Source organism: Bufo gargarizans, chromosome 2 (assembly GCF_014858855.1).
Source record: "Bufo gargarizans isolate SCDJY-AF-19 chromosome 2, ASM1485885v1, whole genome shotgun sequence".
Classification (NCBI taxonomy): Eukaryota; Metazoa; Chordata; class Amphibia; order Anura; family Bufonidae; genus Bufo; species Bufo gargarizans.
The window spans coordinates 370,479,421-370,498,465 of record NC_058081.1 but is presented as its reverse complement, the minus strand read 5'-3'; the positions used below and the strand labels follow the sequence as shown (position 1 = coordinate 370,498,465).

At 40.8% G+C, this 19,045-nt stretch overlaps 1 protein-coding gene across 2 annotated transcripts in view; it reads right to left on the bottom strand.

Annotated features, from left to right (window-relative positions):
• Nucleotides 1-4,223: 4,223 nt before the first annotated feature.
• The window catches only part of PPP2R2B (protein phosphatase 2 regulatory subunit Bbeta), a 340,092-nt gene continuing 325,270 nt past the window's right edge, over nucleotides 4,224-19,045 (bottom strand). Inside the window, exons 7-9 of one of the 2 annotated variants that reach the window (XM_044277551.1) lie at nucleotides 12,640-12,809; nucleotides 9,190-9,281; nucleotides 4,224-4,810 (exon numbers count right to left, since the gene is read on the bottom strand). In XM_044277551.1, the coding sequence (XP_044133486.1) occupies nucleotides 4,531-4,810; nucleotides 9,190-9,281; nucleotides 12,640-12,809 (542 nt within the window). In that variant the 3' untranslated portion in view covers nucleotides 4,224-4,530. The remainder of the gene's footprint in view (nucleotides 4,811-9,189; nucleotides 9,282-12,639; nucleotides 12,810-19,045) is intronic. The other variant, XM_044277550.1, reaches the window with a different exon arrangement.

The following is a 19,045-nucleotide window of genomic DNA, read 5'->3' as shown; positions in this document are numbered from 1 at the left end:
CAGGATCATTTAAGAAATTCCAAATGACTGTCTTACTGCAGTGATGGCACACTGTGAGAGACCCTGCTTATGCAGTTCAACAACCCGACAACGTTCAAAAAGGAGTTTTTTTGCCTTTGCCATCACAACGTGTGACTACCTGACAGAAAATGACAATGAATACACATCTTTGCACAGATTTGGCCTTTTAAAGGCATGTGGTCCTAAAATTTGGATCAGCTGAAATGCTCAAAAAATGTTTTGTCTCACTCTCATTTCTTCTTGTTGCATGTTGAAGCTCTACTTGGAACCTTGTTAAGATCCAACAATGTAAAATAAGATTTTTTGCCATTTTTCAAGTGGTTTAAAACTTTTGATCAGGACTGTATATGGAGTTTTGTGCCAATTGCCATTAAAGGCACATGCCATTTAATGCTAACTAGGCAAATTAAAAATTGTTGCATCTCCAAGAGCTGCATGATTCGGCAATTCATCATCCATTACCTTAAAGGGAAGCTATAACATTGAACATTGGGTCCAAGTTGCAGGTAGCATGTTATAGAGCAGGAGGAGCTGAGCAGATTCATATATAGTTTTAATGGGAAAAGATTCAGTATAAGGGTACATTTACACAATTGTGGTTCGCAAAAAAAACAAGCATGACGTCCGTGTTACATCCATATGTTTGTGGACCTATTATAACAATGCCTATTCTTGTCCACAAAACAGACAAGAATAGGACATGCTCTATCTTTTTTTGTGGGACTGCAAAACCAACATATGGATGCACACGGAGTGCTGTCTTTATTTTTTGCAGCTCCATTGAAATGAAATAAAAAAAAAAAAGTATATTGGATAAGGAGTAAAAAATACTGTCATCTGGTGAATGAAACCTAACTATATATATATATATATTTTATCTAAACTTTGAAAATCAAGGAGGCGGTCCTAGTAGGGATCGATACCATCCCTCTGTAATTTTGCATACAAAGATGAATGTCAATCACTAATAGGACCGTCTCCTTGACCCCTAAAGGCCATAAAACTACATATCAATCTGCTCTATAACATGCAGCCTGCAGATTATATAGCATTTTCAAAGTGACAGGTTCTCCTTAACACCTTCAAGGCCAAGCCAGTTTTCACCTTAAGGACCAAGCCACATTTTGCAAATCTGACATATTTCACTTTATGTGGTAATAACTCTGGAACGCTTTTACTTATATAAGCGATTCTGAGATTGTTTTCTCGCGACATATTGTACTTCATGTTGGTGGTAAAGTTGAGCCAATATGTTTCACCTTTACTTATAAAATCTAAAATTTACAGAAAATTGTCAAACATTTTTGAAATTTTAATGTCTCTGCTTTTAAAGCAGATTGTGATATCTCTGTTACTATGTTACTTTACATGTTACTATGTTACTTTACATTCCCCATATGTCTACTTTATGTTGGCATCATTTTGTAAATGTTCCGTATTTTTTCGCTTTATAAGACGCACTTTCCCCCCCAAAAGTGGGGGGGAAATGGCCGTGCGTCTTATAAAGTGGATACTTCGCTGGCCGCTATGCTGCACAGTGCGGCCAGCGAAGTGTCTGTGGAGGGAGGAGGCGGGGACACTGATGGCAGGACCCGGTGCAGTGACTCTACTCTAATACAGCCCCGCAACTGTTAAATACATTCAATCTGATCTATATCCAAATGTATACGCACTGTTCGGTACTCACTGTTGTACTGTATAGCATTAAGACTGTGCAGACCGGCATCTCCCTCGGTCATGCTCCGCCTGCCCCAGCTCCCTCTGTCATGCTCCGCCTGCCCCAGCTCCCTCTGTCATGCTCCGCCTGCCCCAGCTCCCTCTGTCATGCTCCGCCTGCCCCAGCTCCCTCTGTCATGTGCCGCCTGCCCCAGCTCCCTCTGTCATGTGCCGCCTGCCCCAGCTCCCTCTGTCATGTGCCGCCTGCCCCAGCTCCCTCTGTCATGCGCCGCCTGCTCCAGCTCCCTCTGTCATGCGCCGCCTGCCTGTTCATTGAGTTAAGTGAGTTAAGCAGGCAGGCGGTGCATGAGGAGGGAGCTGGGGCAGGCGGCGCATGACCGAGGGAGTTTGGGGCAGGCGGCGCATGAGGAAGGAGCTGCGGCAGGCGGCGCATGCCCGAGGGAGCTGCCGGTCTGCGCCGTCTTAATGCTATACTTACGGTACTACAGTAAGTACCAAGCAGTGCGTATACATTTAGATATAGATCGGATTGAATGTATTTAACAGTTGCGGGGCCCGGTGTATTAGAGTAGAGTCACTGCACTGGGCCCTGCCATGAGTGTCTCCGCCTCCTCCCTCCACACTGATGCGTCTGATGGGGGATCTGTAGAGGACATGTGTCATCCACAGATCCCCCATCAGTGTCATCCACAGATCCCCTCATAACAGTGCGTCATCCACAGATCCCCCATAACAGTGCGTCATCCACAGATCCCCTCATAACAGTGCGTCATCCACAGACCACCATTAGTTCAAAACCTACCAAAAGCACACGTTTTGGTTCAAAATATTTTTTTCTTATTTTCCTCCTCAAAAACCTAGGTGCGTCTTATAAAGCGAAAAATATGGTCATTACATTTTTTTAGGACGTTAGAAGACTAATTTTAAGAACATTTCCAAAACCCACTTTTTAAGGACCAATTCAGTCACTTTGTGGGGCATAGTATAAACCACCCATAACTGACACCATTTTAGAAACTACACCCCTCAAGTTATTCAAAACTGATTTTACAAACTTTGTTAATTCTTTAGGTGTTCCACAATCACGAATGAAATAAACATTTTAATCTATTTTCTCCTGTAACACAGCAAGGGTTAACAGCCAAAGAAAACTCAATATTTATTACCCCGATTCTGCAGTTTACAGAAGCACCACATATGTGGTCGTAAACTGCTGTATGGGCATATGGCAGGGCGCAGAGGGAAAGGAGCGCCGTATGCATTTTGGAGGAAAGATGTCACTGCTGCCATGTCACATTTGAAGACCTCTTATGCACCCCTAGAGTAGAAACTCCCAAAAAGTGACCCCATTTTGTAAACTACGGGACGCGGTAACAATTTTATTGGTACTATTTTGGGGTATTTATGGTTTTTGATTGCTCGATATTACACTTTTTGTAAGGCAAGGTAACAAAAAAAAAGCTGCTGTGGCATTTATTTTTGTTTTTTTACGGAGTTCTCCTGACAGGATAGATCATGTGTTGATTTTACACAGAAGGTTGATACAGATGCGACAATACCAAATGTGTATTTTTGTTGTTGTTTCAGTTTTACATAAAGCATTTTTGAAAAACATTTTTTTGTGTATTCATTTTCTGAAAGCTACATTTCTTTTATTTTTCTGCCGATAGTCTTGTGCAGGGGCTAATTTTTTTGCAGGAAGAGCTGACATTTTTATTGGCACAATTTTGGGGTATATATAATTTTTTGATCATTCATTATGACACTTTTTTGGGTCAAGGTGACCAAAAAATTGCTGTTTTGGCACAGTTTTTAATTATTTATTTTTTAACAGCGTTCAGCTGAGGGCGTAGATCATGTGATATTTTTATAGAGCAGGTAATTAAGGACGTAACAATACCTAATATGTATTTTTTAATTTTTATTTCAGTTTTATACAATAAAAGCATTTGTGAAGAAATATTTTTTATTTTCTGAAAGCTATTTTTTTTTTGCCAATCGCCAGGTGTAGGGGCACATTTTTTGCATAAATAGCTTTATCATATAGATAAAGTTAATACAAGGAACTTACTAATGCATTGATATTCTCCATATTCTCTCATTTGCTGGCTGGATTCATTTTTCCATCACATTATACATTGCTTGTTTACAGTGGATGAAAGGCATATTGATGTGAAAAAAAGATTGGATGTGCTGGACAAGTTGTTCTTCCAAAGCTGGTCACAGGCACAGGAAGGTGTTTTCTTCATTTACTAAATGAACAACCCCATTCAGACTCACCTGGCAATAAGGGCCGATCCCCGAGGGTTAGAGAAGACAGATTACCTGATCAGTGCAGTTGATTCATTCTGAGGTACTAGACTAATCGTGGCAAGTGCAGCTACAGCAGGATAATCAGCTGTAACCTACCTGTGATCACTGATTCAGCCGCAATGTGCACAGGCCCCCTTAATGAATATTTAGAAATAAAGACAAACAATCATTTGTAATGATCATTCTTTTATTAAAAATTGACTTATCAATTAAAAAGAAATATTATAGATGCCCGTTTGTTTTGTCCAAAGTTTTTTGCCTATACCATTTATGCCCGGCTGCAAACTCAAAGTAAAACAATAAAAAAAAAAAAAAAAAATATCTGAATATCAGCTGTCTAAATTGATGTCATAGGGGATTCGGAAAGCCTGTTTATTTCTATATCTCAGCGGAAGAACTTGATAAAAGAAATAAAGGTAAACAAAAAATATATATATTAGAAAACGAAAGAACGAGAGAAAAAAAAAAATATTAAAAAGCCTTAGAACACATGGTACCTAGTAGATATTTAATAATGTTCTAGTTAACCTTGTCCTGAAATATATACAGGTTATTTGTGGCCGCCACTGCTATGATGTTTTCTGAAGGGTGCCAAGCAGTGTGGAGAATTTTTTTGCTAAAGTCCAGGCTGTCCACGCTAATTTCATCTTTTCTGCGTTTGCCTCCTACACAGACTTTGCGTGGCTTGAGAATTGCTCTAGGCTTGCTGTTTTCTCTGGAGGCTTCCAATGTAACATCACGTTTGGTGTTGCGGTCAAACATTCTGAAGAAATTATTGTACGAGCCAGTCATTATGACACTGGAAAACAAAAAGGTAACAATTCTGCTATAAGAAATAAACTAACATATATACAAAAATAACAGATACAAAATAGTATACTTTATTAGGGAATTTTGTACTTTTTGCTATAAAACTGGCTCTGTACACAGCCAGCGGTGAGCCTAAGAGCATGTGTGCGCCCTATATCCCCAGCACGTTCACTAACAAGCTGTCAGCACCATCTGCTGACAGTAAGTATAGAATAAGTTCCACAGTATATAGGGACAGTTATATATACGTACATACAGTATAACTGTCTGTCCCTATATACTTAGAACTGCTTCTCCCTGCTTTCTATACTTACTGTCAATAGTGAGAGCTGACTGCCCACTCTTCTGGATCTCCCCGGCAGCTCATTAGTTAGTGAGCATGCAGGGGACATAGAATAAACACAGGGTGTCAGGCTCACCACTGAGTCTAGAGATGTCAGGAAGACAGGGTAGAAGTATTTCTACTATATACAATTGCAAGAAAAAGTATGTGACCTCTTTGGAATTATATGGATTTCTGCACAAATTGGTCATAAAATGTGATCTGATCTTCATCTAAGGCTACTTTCACACCTGCGTTTAGGTGTCGATCCGTCTGGTATCTGCGGATCCATTTTCAATTGCACCATATTGTGTCAGTAAAAATTGTAAGCCAGGACGGATCCCTTTGGCTCAGTTTAGTCAGACGGACATCAAAATGCTGCAAGCAGCGTTTTGGTGTCCGTCTCCAGAGCGGAGGCAAACCGATGCATTCTGAACGGATCCTTATCCATTCAGAATGCATTGGGGCTGAACTGATCCGTTTTGGGCCGCTTGTGAGAGCCCTGAACGGATCTCACAGGCGGACCCAGAAACGGCAGTGTGAAAGTAGCCCAAGTCACAACAATAGACAATCACAGTCTGCTTAAACTAATAACACACAAATAATTAAATGTTACCATGTTTTTATTGAACACACCATGTAAACATTCACAGTGCAGGTGGAAAAAGTATGTGAACCCTTGGATTCAATAACTGGTTGAACCTCCTTTGGCAGTAATAACTTCAACCGTTTCCTGTAGTTGCAGATCAGACGTGCACAACGGTCAGAAGTAATTCTTCACCATTCCTCTTTACAGAACTGTTTCAGTTCAGCAATATTCTTGGGGTGTCTGGTGTGAATCGCTTTCTTGAGGTCATGCCCCAGCCTCTCAATCGGGTTGTGGTCAGGACTCTGACTGGGCCACTCCAGAAAGGCGTATTTTTTTCTGTTTAAGCCATTCTGTTTATTTACTTCTATGCTTTGAGTCGTTGTCCTGTTGCAACACCCATCTTCTGTTGAGCTTCAGCTGGTGGACAATGGCCTCTCCTGCAAAATGTCTTGATAAACTTGGGAATTCATTTTTCCTTCGATGATAGCAATCCGTCCAGGCCTTGACGCAGCAAAGCAGCCCCAAACCATACTTCACAGTTGGGATGAGGATTTGATGTTGCTGTGCTGTGCCTCTTTTTCTCCACACATAGTGTTGTGCGTTTCCTCCAAACAAATCAACTTTGGTTTCATATGTCCACAGAATATTTTGCCAGTACTGCTGTGGAACATCCAGGTGCTCTTGTGCAAACTGTAAACGTGCAGCAATGTATTTTTGGACAGCAGTGGCTTCCTCTGCGGTATCCTCCCATGAAATCCATTCTTGTTTAGTGTTTTATGTATTGTAGATTCGCTAACAGGGATGTTAGCATATGCCAGATACTTTTGTAAGTCTTTAGCTGACACTCTAGGATTCTTCACCTCATTGAGCAGTCTGCGCTGTGCTCTTGCAGTCATCTTTACAGGACGGCCACTCCTAGGGAGAGTAGCAGCAGTGCTGAACTTTCTCCATTTATAGACAATTTGTCTTACCGTGGACTGATGAACAGCAAGGCTTTTGGAGATACTTTTATAACCCTTTCCAGCTCTATGCAAGTCAACAATTCTTAATCGTAGGTCTTCTGAGAGCTCTTTTGTGCGAGGCATCATTCACATCAGGCAATGCTTCTTGTGAAAAGCAAACCCAGAACTGGTGCTTGTTTTTTTATAGGGCAGGGCAGCTGTAACCAACATCTCCAATCTCATCTCATTGATTGGACTCCAGTTGGCTGGCACCTCACTCCAATTAGCTCTTGGAGATGTCATTAGTCTAGGGGTTCACATACTTTTTCCACCTGCACTGTGAATGTTTACATGGTGTGTTCAATAAAAACATGGTAACATTTAATTATTTGTGTTTTATTAGTTTAAGCAGACTGTGATTGTCTATTGTTGTGACTTAGATGAAGATCAGATAACATTTTATGACCAATTTGTGCAGAAATCCATATCATTCAAAAGGGTTCACATACTTTTTCTTGCAACTGTAATAATGACCGTATATACAGGTGAAACTTGAAAAATTAGAATATCGTGCAAAAGTAAATTTATTTCAGTAATGCTAATTAAAAGGAATTGCATTAATGCAACTTAAACTTAGAATTTTGTGAAAAGGTTCAATATTCTAGGCTCAAAGTGTCACACTCTAGTCAGCTAATTAATCCATACCCCCTGAGCAAAGGGTACCGGAGATTGTGACTTTGAAGTTTCATAAGCTGTAAGCCATAATCATCCAAATGATACCAAATAAAGGCTTGAAATATCTCGCTTTGCATGTAATGAGTCTATCTCATATGTTAGTTTCACCCTTTAAGTCGTATTACTGAAATGAACTTTGCACGATATTCAAATTTTATCAAGTTTCACCTGTAAGGCCACATATCATTGTATAGGAGGGTAGCAGTGAGGACAGCAGGACTGCTCTACATGTAAGGCCTCATGCACACAGCCATTCCCATATTGCAGTCTGCAATAAACGGGTAGCAGCCATGTGCGCACCGTATCACGGATGCGGACCCATTCACTTGAATGGGTCCACAATCCAGGAGATGCAGTGCGGAACGGAGGCACGGATTGGAAGCCCAAAGAAGCACGACTGAGTGCTTCCATGGATTTTCTGTCTGTGCCTCCGCACCGCAAAAAAGTAGTGCATGCACAACTTTTTTTTTTGAGGTGCAGGCCATCCGATGTGGATTGCAGACCCTATTCAAGTGAATGGTTCCACGTCTGCAGATGGCAGCCACGCGGTCCGTGCCCATGCCTTGCAGTACGGGCAAGGCTGGCACGGAGTGATCGGCAGGAGGCCTAAGAGTGAGCTGGGAGCGTCTTCAGTCTTCAGTACTGTGATGGGAGCTGAAGATGGATCAGGGACTTCAGAGCCAGTTTTTTTTTTTTTTTTTTCTTTAAGATACAAAATCACCAAATAAAGTTTGTTGCAAAAATAATCAATCACTTCCCCTACACAAAGTGCACTTACTTTTTATGGTTGGAATATGTACACAAAAACCAAACAGGTTATCGTGGGCAACTAATCAATTTTTCTTTTAAAGTTTTTTTTTTTTTTTTAACCGACCCTCCTCAAACAAATAGCATCACTTACATTTTTAACTTTGCATGTACGACAAAAATTTTTCAAATAATAAAAAAATTGAGAATTGGCCTAAAAGACATTAAAATGTACCAGGCTCTTCTGACCTGGGTCATATTACCCAGAACTATGGGACATATTTTATGTACACACATGATTTTGGCCATGACCTGTGAAAAATCTGAGCACACAAATTGTTTCATGAGAATCTTTTTTACTTTTATTAGTTATGTGTTAAAGGGATTATCCCATGAAATTAAAAATAGTTTACTCGCATATCTGGAAGACTTGCTTGCCTTTTTGTGGGCTGGCAGAAGCTTATCAAGAATGCGCATCTCCCGGGGTGCACTGTAGTTAGCTCTTGTTAACCCCTTCCTCCCTGCACTGTAAATAGCCCCTGACATGTAGACAGAGATACATGTACGAATGTAATGCCCCCACAATTTCCTTCTTCACTGTCTAGGGTTAAATAAATGAAAGGTGTCTTCTTTATGAGACCACTATGCCAGCACAGAGGAGGAAGGGAGCAGGGAAGTTACTGAATGTGTTTATCCAGGTCTGAATGTAGGACAAGGTAGACCGAAAAGGATAGCCTGCAGAGAGCGCTACTAGAAAAGAAAATGTAAAACACATAAAAAATTAACTACATTTTTATTGCATGTATATGCAAACAATAACTCATTTAAAAGCCCTATTCATTGCATAGTAATACTTTTCACAGGATTGCCCCTTTAAAAAAAAAAGCTATTTGAAAATCCCTTGAATATGCTAAACCCAGATCACTGTATAAAAAGAAAGCATTTTTTTAATTTATTTTTTTTACATATTTGTTAGTTAATTTTTATATACAGTATACAGCTACTAAACACACAGAAAAAAGGACTGTCCTTACCTGTCTGAACCATTCCATACACATTCAAATTTGTCAAAAATGCAGTCATTCTCATAAAGTGAACATAGTTTGCTCCGGAGGTAATCATGGACCTGAAATAGACAGATCAGATCAAAAACTCTGCTGACAGCTTAATTGCCAATCATTTTACTGGTACATGACACAACAGAAACAAATGTCTTCACAATGTCACGCTAATTTGCCAGCTAGTTATAAGGCAAACAAATGAGGCAAAATGGGCAGCAGTAAACTGTGGGAATTTATGAGCTTGCTCTTGAAAACAGTATCCAACATTTCCACTAATTGCTTTCTATTCTAGTATCAAGGTTTGTCTACACGCGACTGATCTGCAGCGGAAAATCTGCAGTGTATCTGTTGGAAGCCCTGGGCAACAAAATCCACACTGAATGACAGGTAGCTCCAATCCCAACTGTCAACTCTTTGCAGCCCGTGACCATGATCAAAGAGGATATACCCTCTGATTGGGTCCCAGTGATCTGATTGGAGGCTGGGAAGCCCTCTGCAGTCAGCCCTGGGGACCTAGAAAGGACCGACAGGACTGTACGTTCAGTAAACCTGCTGTTAGGACACACTGAGTACAATGTATTAACATAGTATAGAATACTTTTCTTAGTAATTCCTTAATGGGATTATAAAAAGTGCAATGAAAATTTAATAAAAAATGTACTGTATTTTTCGCTTTATAAGACGCACTTTTTTAGCAAGAACAAAATCTTATTAAAAAGTGCCTGCATCTTAAAAAATGGCAGTCAGGGTGATCCAGCATGCCCAGACCCCCTGGCTGCTTCCCTAATGATCCGGCAGAGAGCACATTCAGCACTTTGTCCGATCAGTGAAAGAGATATGCATCTGCATTCACTTATCTCCTTGCCGAAATCGCTCTGTATGAATAGCAGCAACAGGAGAGCACATGGGGAGGAAGGTCCTACATACATTACATAAAACAAAGAAAATCATTTTGCTATTAGCTATTCACACGACCAAAATAATCTGAACTCAACAGGTTATTCAGTGTTAAATATGTACAGTATAAATAAATTTAAAAAAGCAATATCAAAAATCAGTAAAAAAAAAACAAAAAACATATACATAAAGTAATTCCCAAATGAAACTAGGCCTTATACAGACAAGTCAGTGAAAAAGAAACAAGTTATGCTTGCTTAACTCCTTCACGACTGCCATACAGCTATATGTGTGCTAATTACACATGCCCCGTGCAGCTAGCACGTAAATAAACGTTATGGCACCTCTTTAATCCAAGCGCTGAAAAAATTATCAGCTCAGCTGCATTCAGGCACTAGTTTGGAAGCGTGGTTGAGTTGTGCCCCATATTTATAAGGTGTGATATATTGGCAGCTGAAGGCATCTGTGTTGGTCCCATGTTCATGGGTGATCAGAAAAATAAAGTTTTAATATATACAAATGAGCCTCTAGGAGCAATGGGCTTAGCTTTCTCTGCAATGGCAACGCCCCCCATTGCTCTTAGGGGCTCATTTGCATATATTAAAACTTTATTTTTCTGAGCACCTATGACCATGGGACCAACACAGATGCCTTCAGCTGCAAAGTGTACAGGTAACAGGTCAGCCAGTGTCATAGGTACAAGTCTGCTGACAGATGCCCTTAAACACACTGGGGGAGATTTATCAAAACTGGTGTAAAGGAAACCTGGTTTAGTTGCCCATAGCAACCATTACCTTTCATTTTCCAAAGGAGCTCTGTAAAATAAAAGGTGGAATCTGACTGGTGGCTATTGGCAACTAAGCCAGTTTTCCTTTATACCACTTTTGACGAATCTCCCTAATTTTGTTTACTTAAAGCTGGAGGCTACTTTACATGGTCCCCGCATCCAAAACAGCCTAGGGCAGCGCCATAGACTGCTTATCTGCGTTGGTGACGTCACCGGGCTCACTGCTCAGCAGAAGTTCACTCTTAGCATAGTGATGTAAAGCCCGGCAAGCATTAGAGCAAGGAACTGCCCCGATGCTCTATTCATACATTGTAAAAGAATAAGCCCTGAATACAGCCCTGAAGCCGTAAATTCCCTTTCACTCCATTTTCGATTTTAGGAACCATGCAGAGAAATGTGGTGCTCATACCGAATTCATTTACTGTACATCTGCTTGCCAATCCTGAGAATTTGCACATCCAAAAAGTGTATTATTTTTGTCATAAAAATTACACATTATAAATGTTTTGGTGGTTATTTAACTCTTGTGCTGAGTAAATTGTTGAGTAAAGAGTTTAACTCTTGTGCTGAGTAAATTATAGGATTTATTTATTTTTAATTATATATTTTGGGCTGAATATTCTAGGGTTGCCAGCCAATTTGGTGAACCGAAATAATAAGCATCATCCATAGATGAATAAGGGATTTACTGAACACTTTGCTAGCTGTTAGAGTTCTAAAAGACCAGTATTACTATAGGGAAATAATGTGGTTGACTTCTTTATTGTGTTGCTAGATTTCTCTCAGTGAGATTCTGTACAAGGTAGGCCACGAAAAACAGAACCATGCTCTTGCACAAACAACAGCTGCTATGGATTCAGGTAAGATACCTGCGGTTCTGGAGACATGTGCCTGCTGGATAAATCCCACATCAATTTCCTCAGGTTTCTTATAACCCTCAATGACAGGTGTCTGAACATGCGGTTGTAGACTTTTCTTTTTTTACATTAGCCACAGATCATGTGTTACGTCACTTTTGCACCAAACCATGTACACTGTTTTTTACCGGTATGGAAAAGTCCGAAAACCGATCGGCAAAACAGCCCTGGTTTCTATGAAAGTGTTTGTGTACACTCCACTATCATAATTCTGTGTTGAATTGAATATGGGCACGCACACAACAGTACTGCCCTTCGTAAAGAGCACCACCTGATAGCAAGGAAGGATACAATGGGCCTCACAAAATAAAAGCTGAGCTCTAAATGAGTGCTACGGGCATCAAAGACTGTTTTAGGGTTAATGCACACAAACATGTGCGCCCCATCTGTGGATCGCAAATAGTGGTCCACAATGCATGGGCACCATCCATGTGGCCGCAGTTTGCGGATGAAGACCTTGAATGGGTCTGCGATCGGCAAGATTCTATTTGCATCGCAAAAAATAAATAAAAATAGAACATGGGTCTGCATCCATGATACAGAGCACACACAGCTGATGCCCTATACAGCGGACCTGCTGTCTGTGAGCCACAATACGGGCATGGGGTGCATAAACCCTTACTGCATCATCCTATACAAACCATGCACATATTTCTGGCCCGGGACAGCCCAAATTAGTCTCTGAAAATCAGGGACAGTCCCTAAAAATTTGGGACAGTCTGCAACTATGAAACAGGATTGTGTTTTTCATGGCCCACCTTATTTATGCATTCTTTCCAGAAACCATTACATCGAGACACCATTTTCAAGGAATTGTCATACCTGGTAGGTCTCTATTGGTCTGTTCTCCATGTTGAGATCCCATACTTTAACTGTAAGGTAGTCTCTTGTCATTATATACCGACCACTGTGGTTAAACTTTACGTCCGAAATGGAAGAGATGATCTCTGAGAAAAATGATCTGTTGCTGGGATCTTCGGGCTCTTCAAATACTAAAACAAGAAGAGATTTCTTGAATTATCTAAACTGAATATACTATATGAATAAGACAATATGTGACAATGTCTATTTGGTACATGCATTGGAGATATGGATGTAGTAGACCAGGCCCTAGTGTTAACAGAGCCACATGGCAGGTAAACTGAGTGTGCACCACAGGGAACAGAAGAATATCCATCTTTTGAGATGGTGCCTCAAGATATAATATTTTCAACATACAGTAGACTTTTCTGGGCCATCGTAAATTGAAACTAGACAACATAAAATGCCTCACACTCCGATCCAGCTAATCAACATGGCCATTTCACTGGTAAAACACCTTCATTGGTTGTCCAGTAGCTCCTCTGCTGTACTAAATGTCCTGTACTGCCCCCCTGTCTGTGCCAGGATGAGCTGCTCCTTCGGACACCAGGTGAGGACGCCTTTACTTTATTTTACTAGTACATGTATAGCAGGGTTGTCAACCAGAATTTTTCTTTTCTCTGTACAACTTCTCCCAAAATCATAGACAGCCAACATTATTTACGGACAAATCGGAAAACTATAATGACTGATAAAGATTATAAGTGATATAGGTCTATATCTCAATATAATGATAAGAACTCATTATCAGCATTTATTGTGAGCTGTAAAATGATAATACCACTCGCCTCAAAAAAATCATGGACACTGGAAAAAAGTCACCTATTTTTACGGACTGTGCAGAAATTTCTGTGTTTTAACTGCAGACTGTCAGCTTTAATTTGAGGGTATTTACAGTGTGTGTATATATAAACACACAACACTGCCTGTCCCAAAAAAAAAAAAAAAAAGATTCTCATTGGGGTTATGGTCTTGACTTTGTGGTGGCCAATCTATTTGTGAAAATGATGTTTCATGCTCTCTGAACCACTCTTTCACAATTTGCGCCCGATAAATCCTGGCATTGTCATCTTGGAATATGCCCGTGCCATCAGGGAAGAAAAAAAATCCAGTGATGGAATAACCTGGCCATTCAGTATGTTCAGGTAGTCAGCTGACCTAATTCTTGAAGCACATACTGTTGCTGAACCTAGACCTGACCAACTGCAACAACCCCAGATCATAGCACTGCCCCCACAGGCTTGTACAGTAGGCACTAGGCATGATGGGTGCATCACTTCATCTGCCTCTCTTCTTACCCTGATGCGCCCATCACTCTGAAACAGGGTAAATCTTGACTCCTCAGACCACATGACCTACTTCCATTCTTTATGCTCCCTAGCAAATTGAAGCCTTTTTTTCTGGTTTGCCTCGTGCGTGTGGAAATTCTCTTACTTTCACTATTAAACATAGCCCTGAGTTCTACTGTTGTTTTTCTTTGATTTGATTTCAAAAGTTTAAGTGATCGCCGATCACGATCATTCAGGATTTTTTTCCCGCCACATTTCTTCGAATACGATGGGTCCCCACTATCCTTCCAGTTTTTAATAATGCGTTGGACAGTTCTTAACCCAATTTTAGTAGTTTCTGCAATCTCCTTAGATGTTTTCTCTGCTTGATGCATGCCAATGATTTGACCCTTCTCAAACAGACTAACATCTTTTCCATGACCACGAAATGTGTCTTTCGACATGGTTGTTTGAGAAATGAGAAGCAACTCATTGCACCAGTTGGGGTTAAATAACTTATTGTCAGCTGAAAGATAATTGCCCATGCAGAAATTATCCAATAGGAGGCCCATAACCATTTGCTTAGTTAAGACTAGGTGGCAATTTTTTTGGGGGGGACTAGCAGTGTGTGTGTGATAGAGATATATATATATATATATATCTCTATCTATGAGTATATAAAATGCAGAACACCTATAATGCTAGGCCATGAGGAAATATTGCGCTTTACCATAGTCACCACGTCGTTATGAGAAAAAAAATTTACATGAGGAAAATATTACTTTTCATCTGCTCTATAGGTGAGCATGACATATTTCTCCTAAATTATACAGTTTTATGGTCACTTTCTGGATACAGAAAAGAAAAAACCTCTTAACCTGCAACAAAAAAGCTTTCAAGGCATTCATTAGCAACCAGGCCATCTAAGAGAAAAGTGACATTCTGGACTAAGCCAGCACAACCAGGTGTACAATGAAGTCTTCACAAAATGGTAATGAGGCTAATTGAAGGGACGTCTAAATTGTGTGGTAGCAAACAACCGCATGAGGTCCTCCACTTGTAGATCTATTCAATGCCGCTACCTAGTAACCATGGAAACTAGCGTTGCTTAGTGCTATCATCACTAATAAAGGCCAATCACTCAACTTGCTTTGACAGCATGGGGTGCGCTGAGCAAAGGTCAGATCTATGTAAAGTCATAAGACAATACTACTGGGACATGTTCTCCCGTGCATATAAAACTTTTTATTAAAAATCATTCTTGAATCAAAATTATGAATACATATTCCAATATCCTAGTTCAGACTTTTGCGTACATGCCATGCAATAGATAAGTCTTCAGAGATGTACAGACTGGTAAGCAAAGTGGCGGAAAACAATTCCAGGGCCAATCTGGTTTTGCATCCACATGTATAATATAGGTATGGTGCATACACAGTGTTGATAATTGTGGAATTTGGTGGCGAGATACAGATAGATGCTGCCAACGTGCCTTAGGCATGATCACAGCTGAGGCATGCAGGGGGCATGTGGATATATCCATGATGGATTATATATGGATTATACAGTGGAGGAAATAATTATTTGACCCCTCACTGATTTTGTAAGTTTGTCCAATGACAAAGAAATGAAAAGTCTCAGAACAGTATCATTTCAATGGTAGGTTTATTGTAACAGTGGCAGATAGCACATCAAAAGGAAAATCGAAAAAATAACTTTAAATAAAAGATAGCAACTGATTTGCATTTCATTGAGTGAAATAAGTATTTGAACCCTGTAACAAAAAAAGACTTAATACTTGGTGGAAAAACCCTTGTTTGCAAGCACAGAGGTCAAACGTTTCTTGTAATTGATGACCAAGTTTGCGCACATTTTAGGAGGAATGTTGGTCCACTCCTCTTTGCAGATCATCTCTAAATCCCTAAGGTTTCGAGGCTGTCTCTGTGCAACTCTGAGCTTGAGCTCCCTCCATAGGTTTTCGATTGGATTAAGGTCCGGAGACTGACTAGGCCACTCCATGACCTTAATGTGCTTCTTCTTGAGCCACTCCTTTGTTGCCTTTGCTGTATGTTTTGGGTCATTGTCGTGCTGGAACACCCATCCACGACCCATTTTCAGTTTCCTGGCAGAGGGAAGGAGGTTGTCGCTCAGGATTTCACGATACATGGCTCCGTCCATTTTCCCGTTTATGCGAATAAGTTGTCCTGTGCCCTTAGCAGAAAAACACCCCCAAAGCAAAATGTTTCCACCCCCATGCTTGACGGTGGGGACGGTGTTTTGGGGGTCATAGGCAGCATTTTTCTTCCTCCAAACACAGCGAGTTGAGTTAATGCCAAAGAGCTCTATTTTGGTCTCATCAGACCACAGCACCTTCTCCCAGTCACTCTCTGAATCATTCAGGTGTTCATTGGCAAACTTCAGACGGGCCTGCACATGTGCCTTCCTGAGCAGGGGGACCTTGCGAGCCCTGCAGGATTTTAATCCATTGCGGTGTAATGTGTTTCCAATGGTTTTCTTGGTGACTGTGGTCCCTGCTAATTTGAGGTCATTAACTAACTCCTCCCGTGTAGTTCTAGGATGCTTTTTCACCTTTCTCAGAACCATTGACACCCCACGAGGTGAGATCTTGCGTGGAGCCCCAGAGCGAGGTCGATTGATGGTCATTTTGTGCTCCTTCCATTTTCGAACAATCGCACCAACAGTTGTCACCTTCTCTCCCAGCTTCTTGCTAATGGTTTTGTAGCCCATTCCAGCCTTGTGCAGGTCTACAATTTTGTCTCTGACATCCTTGGACAGCTCTTTGGTCTTTCCCATGTTGGAGAGTTTGGAGTCTGCTTGATTGATTGATTCTGTGGACAGGTGTCTTTTATACAGGTGACTAGTTAAGACAGGTGTCCTTAATGAGGGTGACTAATTGAGTAGAAGTGTCTAACCACTCTGTGGGAGCCAGAACTCTTAATGGTTGGTAGGGGTTCAAATACTTATTTCACTCAATGAAATGCAAATCAGTTGCTATCTTTTATTTAAAGTTATTTATTCGATTTTCCTTTTGATGTGCTATCTGCCACTGTTACAATAAACCTACCATTGAAATGATACTGTTCTGAGACTTTTCATTTCTTTGTCATTGGACAAACTTACAAAATCAGTGAGGGGTCAAATAATTATTTCCTCCACTGTATATGGATATTCAAAAAAAGCCTGCAGGTTTGTTCCATCATATTGGATGCTAGACATTCTTCTGTTTCTTCGACTCATTGCTCAGTGCATTGCCGGGTGTGGAAGGCAGCTGCCTGCGGGTTACTCAGGGTGCTGTGCACAGTAAGAATGTCAGCACGGATTATATTGCAAACTTAATTTACGGTATATCATTATGCAAGCAATGCAGCTAAGATTAGCCGTGAAGGACCAGGAGCAGTACACACAGATCAAGGTAAACAGATGTTGTCTTAGGTTCTATGTCTAGTTTTGATCTTCCAATTTTCCCAATACGTGGGAAGTTCCGCATGAAAAACTAGTTACTTTTGTAATTTACTTTCCGTTACAAAAATGGTTCAATTGTGAGATTCTCCTTGCTTCATTATAATGATACTCCCGATGCTTAATCTGTATTGTAATTTGCACGTCCACCTGCTGCGGTGATTGCACATGCCCAGTTTTATACTTCAGCTGCCTCCAGCCATATCTACTGTTAGAAGCTGTGACAGTTACAGAGAGAGAGCTTGAGCAGAAAGGACAAGCCCCTTAGATGTGATAGAGCAGCAGCAGAAAGGGTACACCCACTAAGCTGCCTGAAGAGAACCTAGTAAAGCAATTGGAGCAATGAATGGGGAGCGATCTCTGAATCTGAGTGAGGTTCAGGGATGTTCTAGTTTTGTTACAAAGTAATTGCCATGTACTATATGATGTCCAATTTTCATTGTGCTTCCGTTTCCGCAAATAAATAGAACATGTCCTATTCTTGTCCGCAATTGCGGACAGGCATATTCTATTAGTGCCGGCAATGTGCGGTCCGCAAAATGCGGAACGCACATTGCCGGGTTTTGCGGATCCGTGGCTCCGTGTATCCGCAAAACACATTGCGGACATGTGAATGGAGCCTAAAACTGTGTATGTGGAGACTAAGGACCTGCGAGCTTCTATTAGTAACATAGTATATAATGCCAAAAAAAGACATTTGTCCATCCAGTTCGGCCTGTTATCCTGCAAGTTGATCCAGAGGAAGGCAAAAAAACCTTGTGAGGTAGAAGCCAATTTTCCCCACTTAAGGGGGAAAAAAATGCCTTCCCGACTTCATTCAGGCAATCAGAATAACTCCCTGGATCAACGACCCCTCTCTAGTAGCTATAGCCTGTAATATTATTACTCTCCAGAAATACATCCAGGCCCCTCTTGAATTCCTTTATTGTACCCACCATCACCACCTCCTCAGGCAGAGAGTTCCATAGTGTCACTGCTCTTACCGTAAAGAATCCTCTTCTATGTTTGTGTACAAACCTTCTTTCCTCCAGACGCAGAGGATATCCCCTCGTCACAGTCCTGGGGATAAATAGATGATGGGAGAGATCTCTGTACTGACCCCTTATATGATGATGATGTATAGTCTTGTGTACACGCAGTCTTACCCTTCGGGCCTCGATGCGCTTAGCTGACTAATTCAACAAGGGAGGAAAAAAAGAAGGCATGACACTTTGCCATGGGCCACAAAGGCCTAGAGAATAAGGCACCTATTCCAGAGACCAATTTCCTAGCACTTATCAAATGGAGAGTCAAGAAAAAGGGGAGGAAGGTAGGGGGATCTCAAGGTTCAAAGGGTTCGGACGAGATATAGAGAATGTGAAGAGAACAAAATGAATAAATATAAAAATATTACTATGTATATATTGATACATAGTAATTAAATCTCCCCTCAGTCGTCTTTTTTGTGAATAACCCTAATTTTGATAATCTTTCAGGGTACTGTAGTTCCCTCATTCCAGTTATTACTTTAGTTGCCCACCTCTAAACCCTCTCCAGCTCTGCTATGTCTGCCTTGTTCACAGGAGACCAGAACTGTACACAGTACTCCATGTGTGGTCTGACCAGTGATTTGTAAAGTG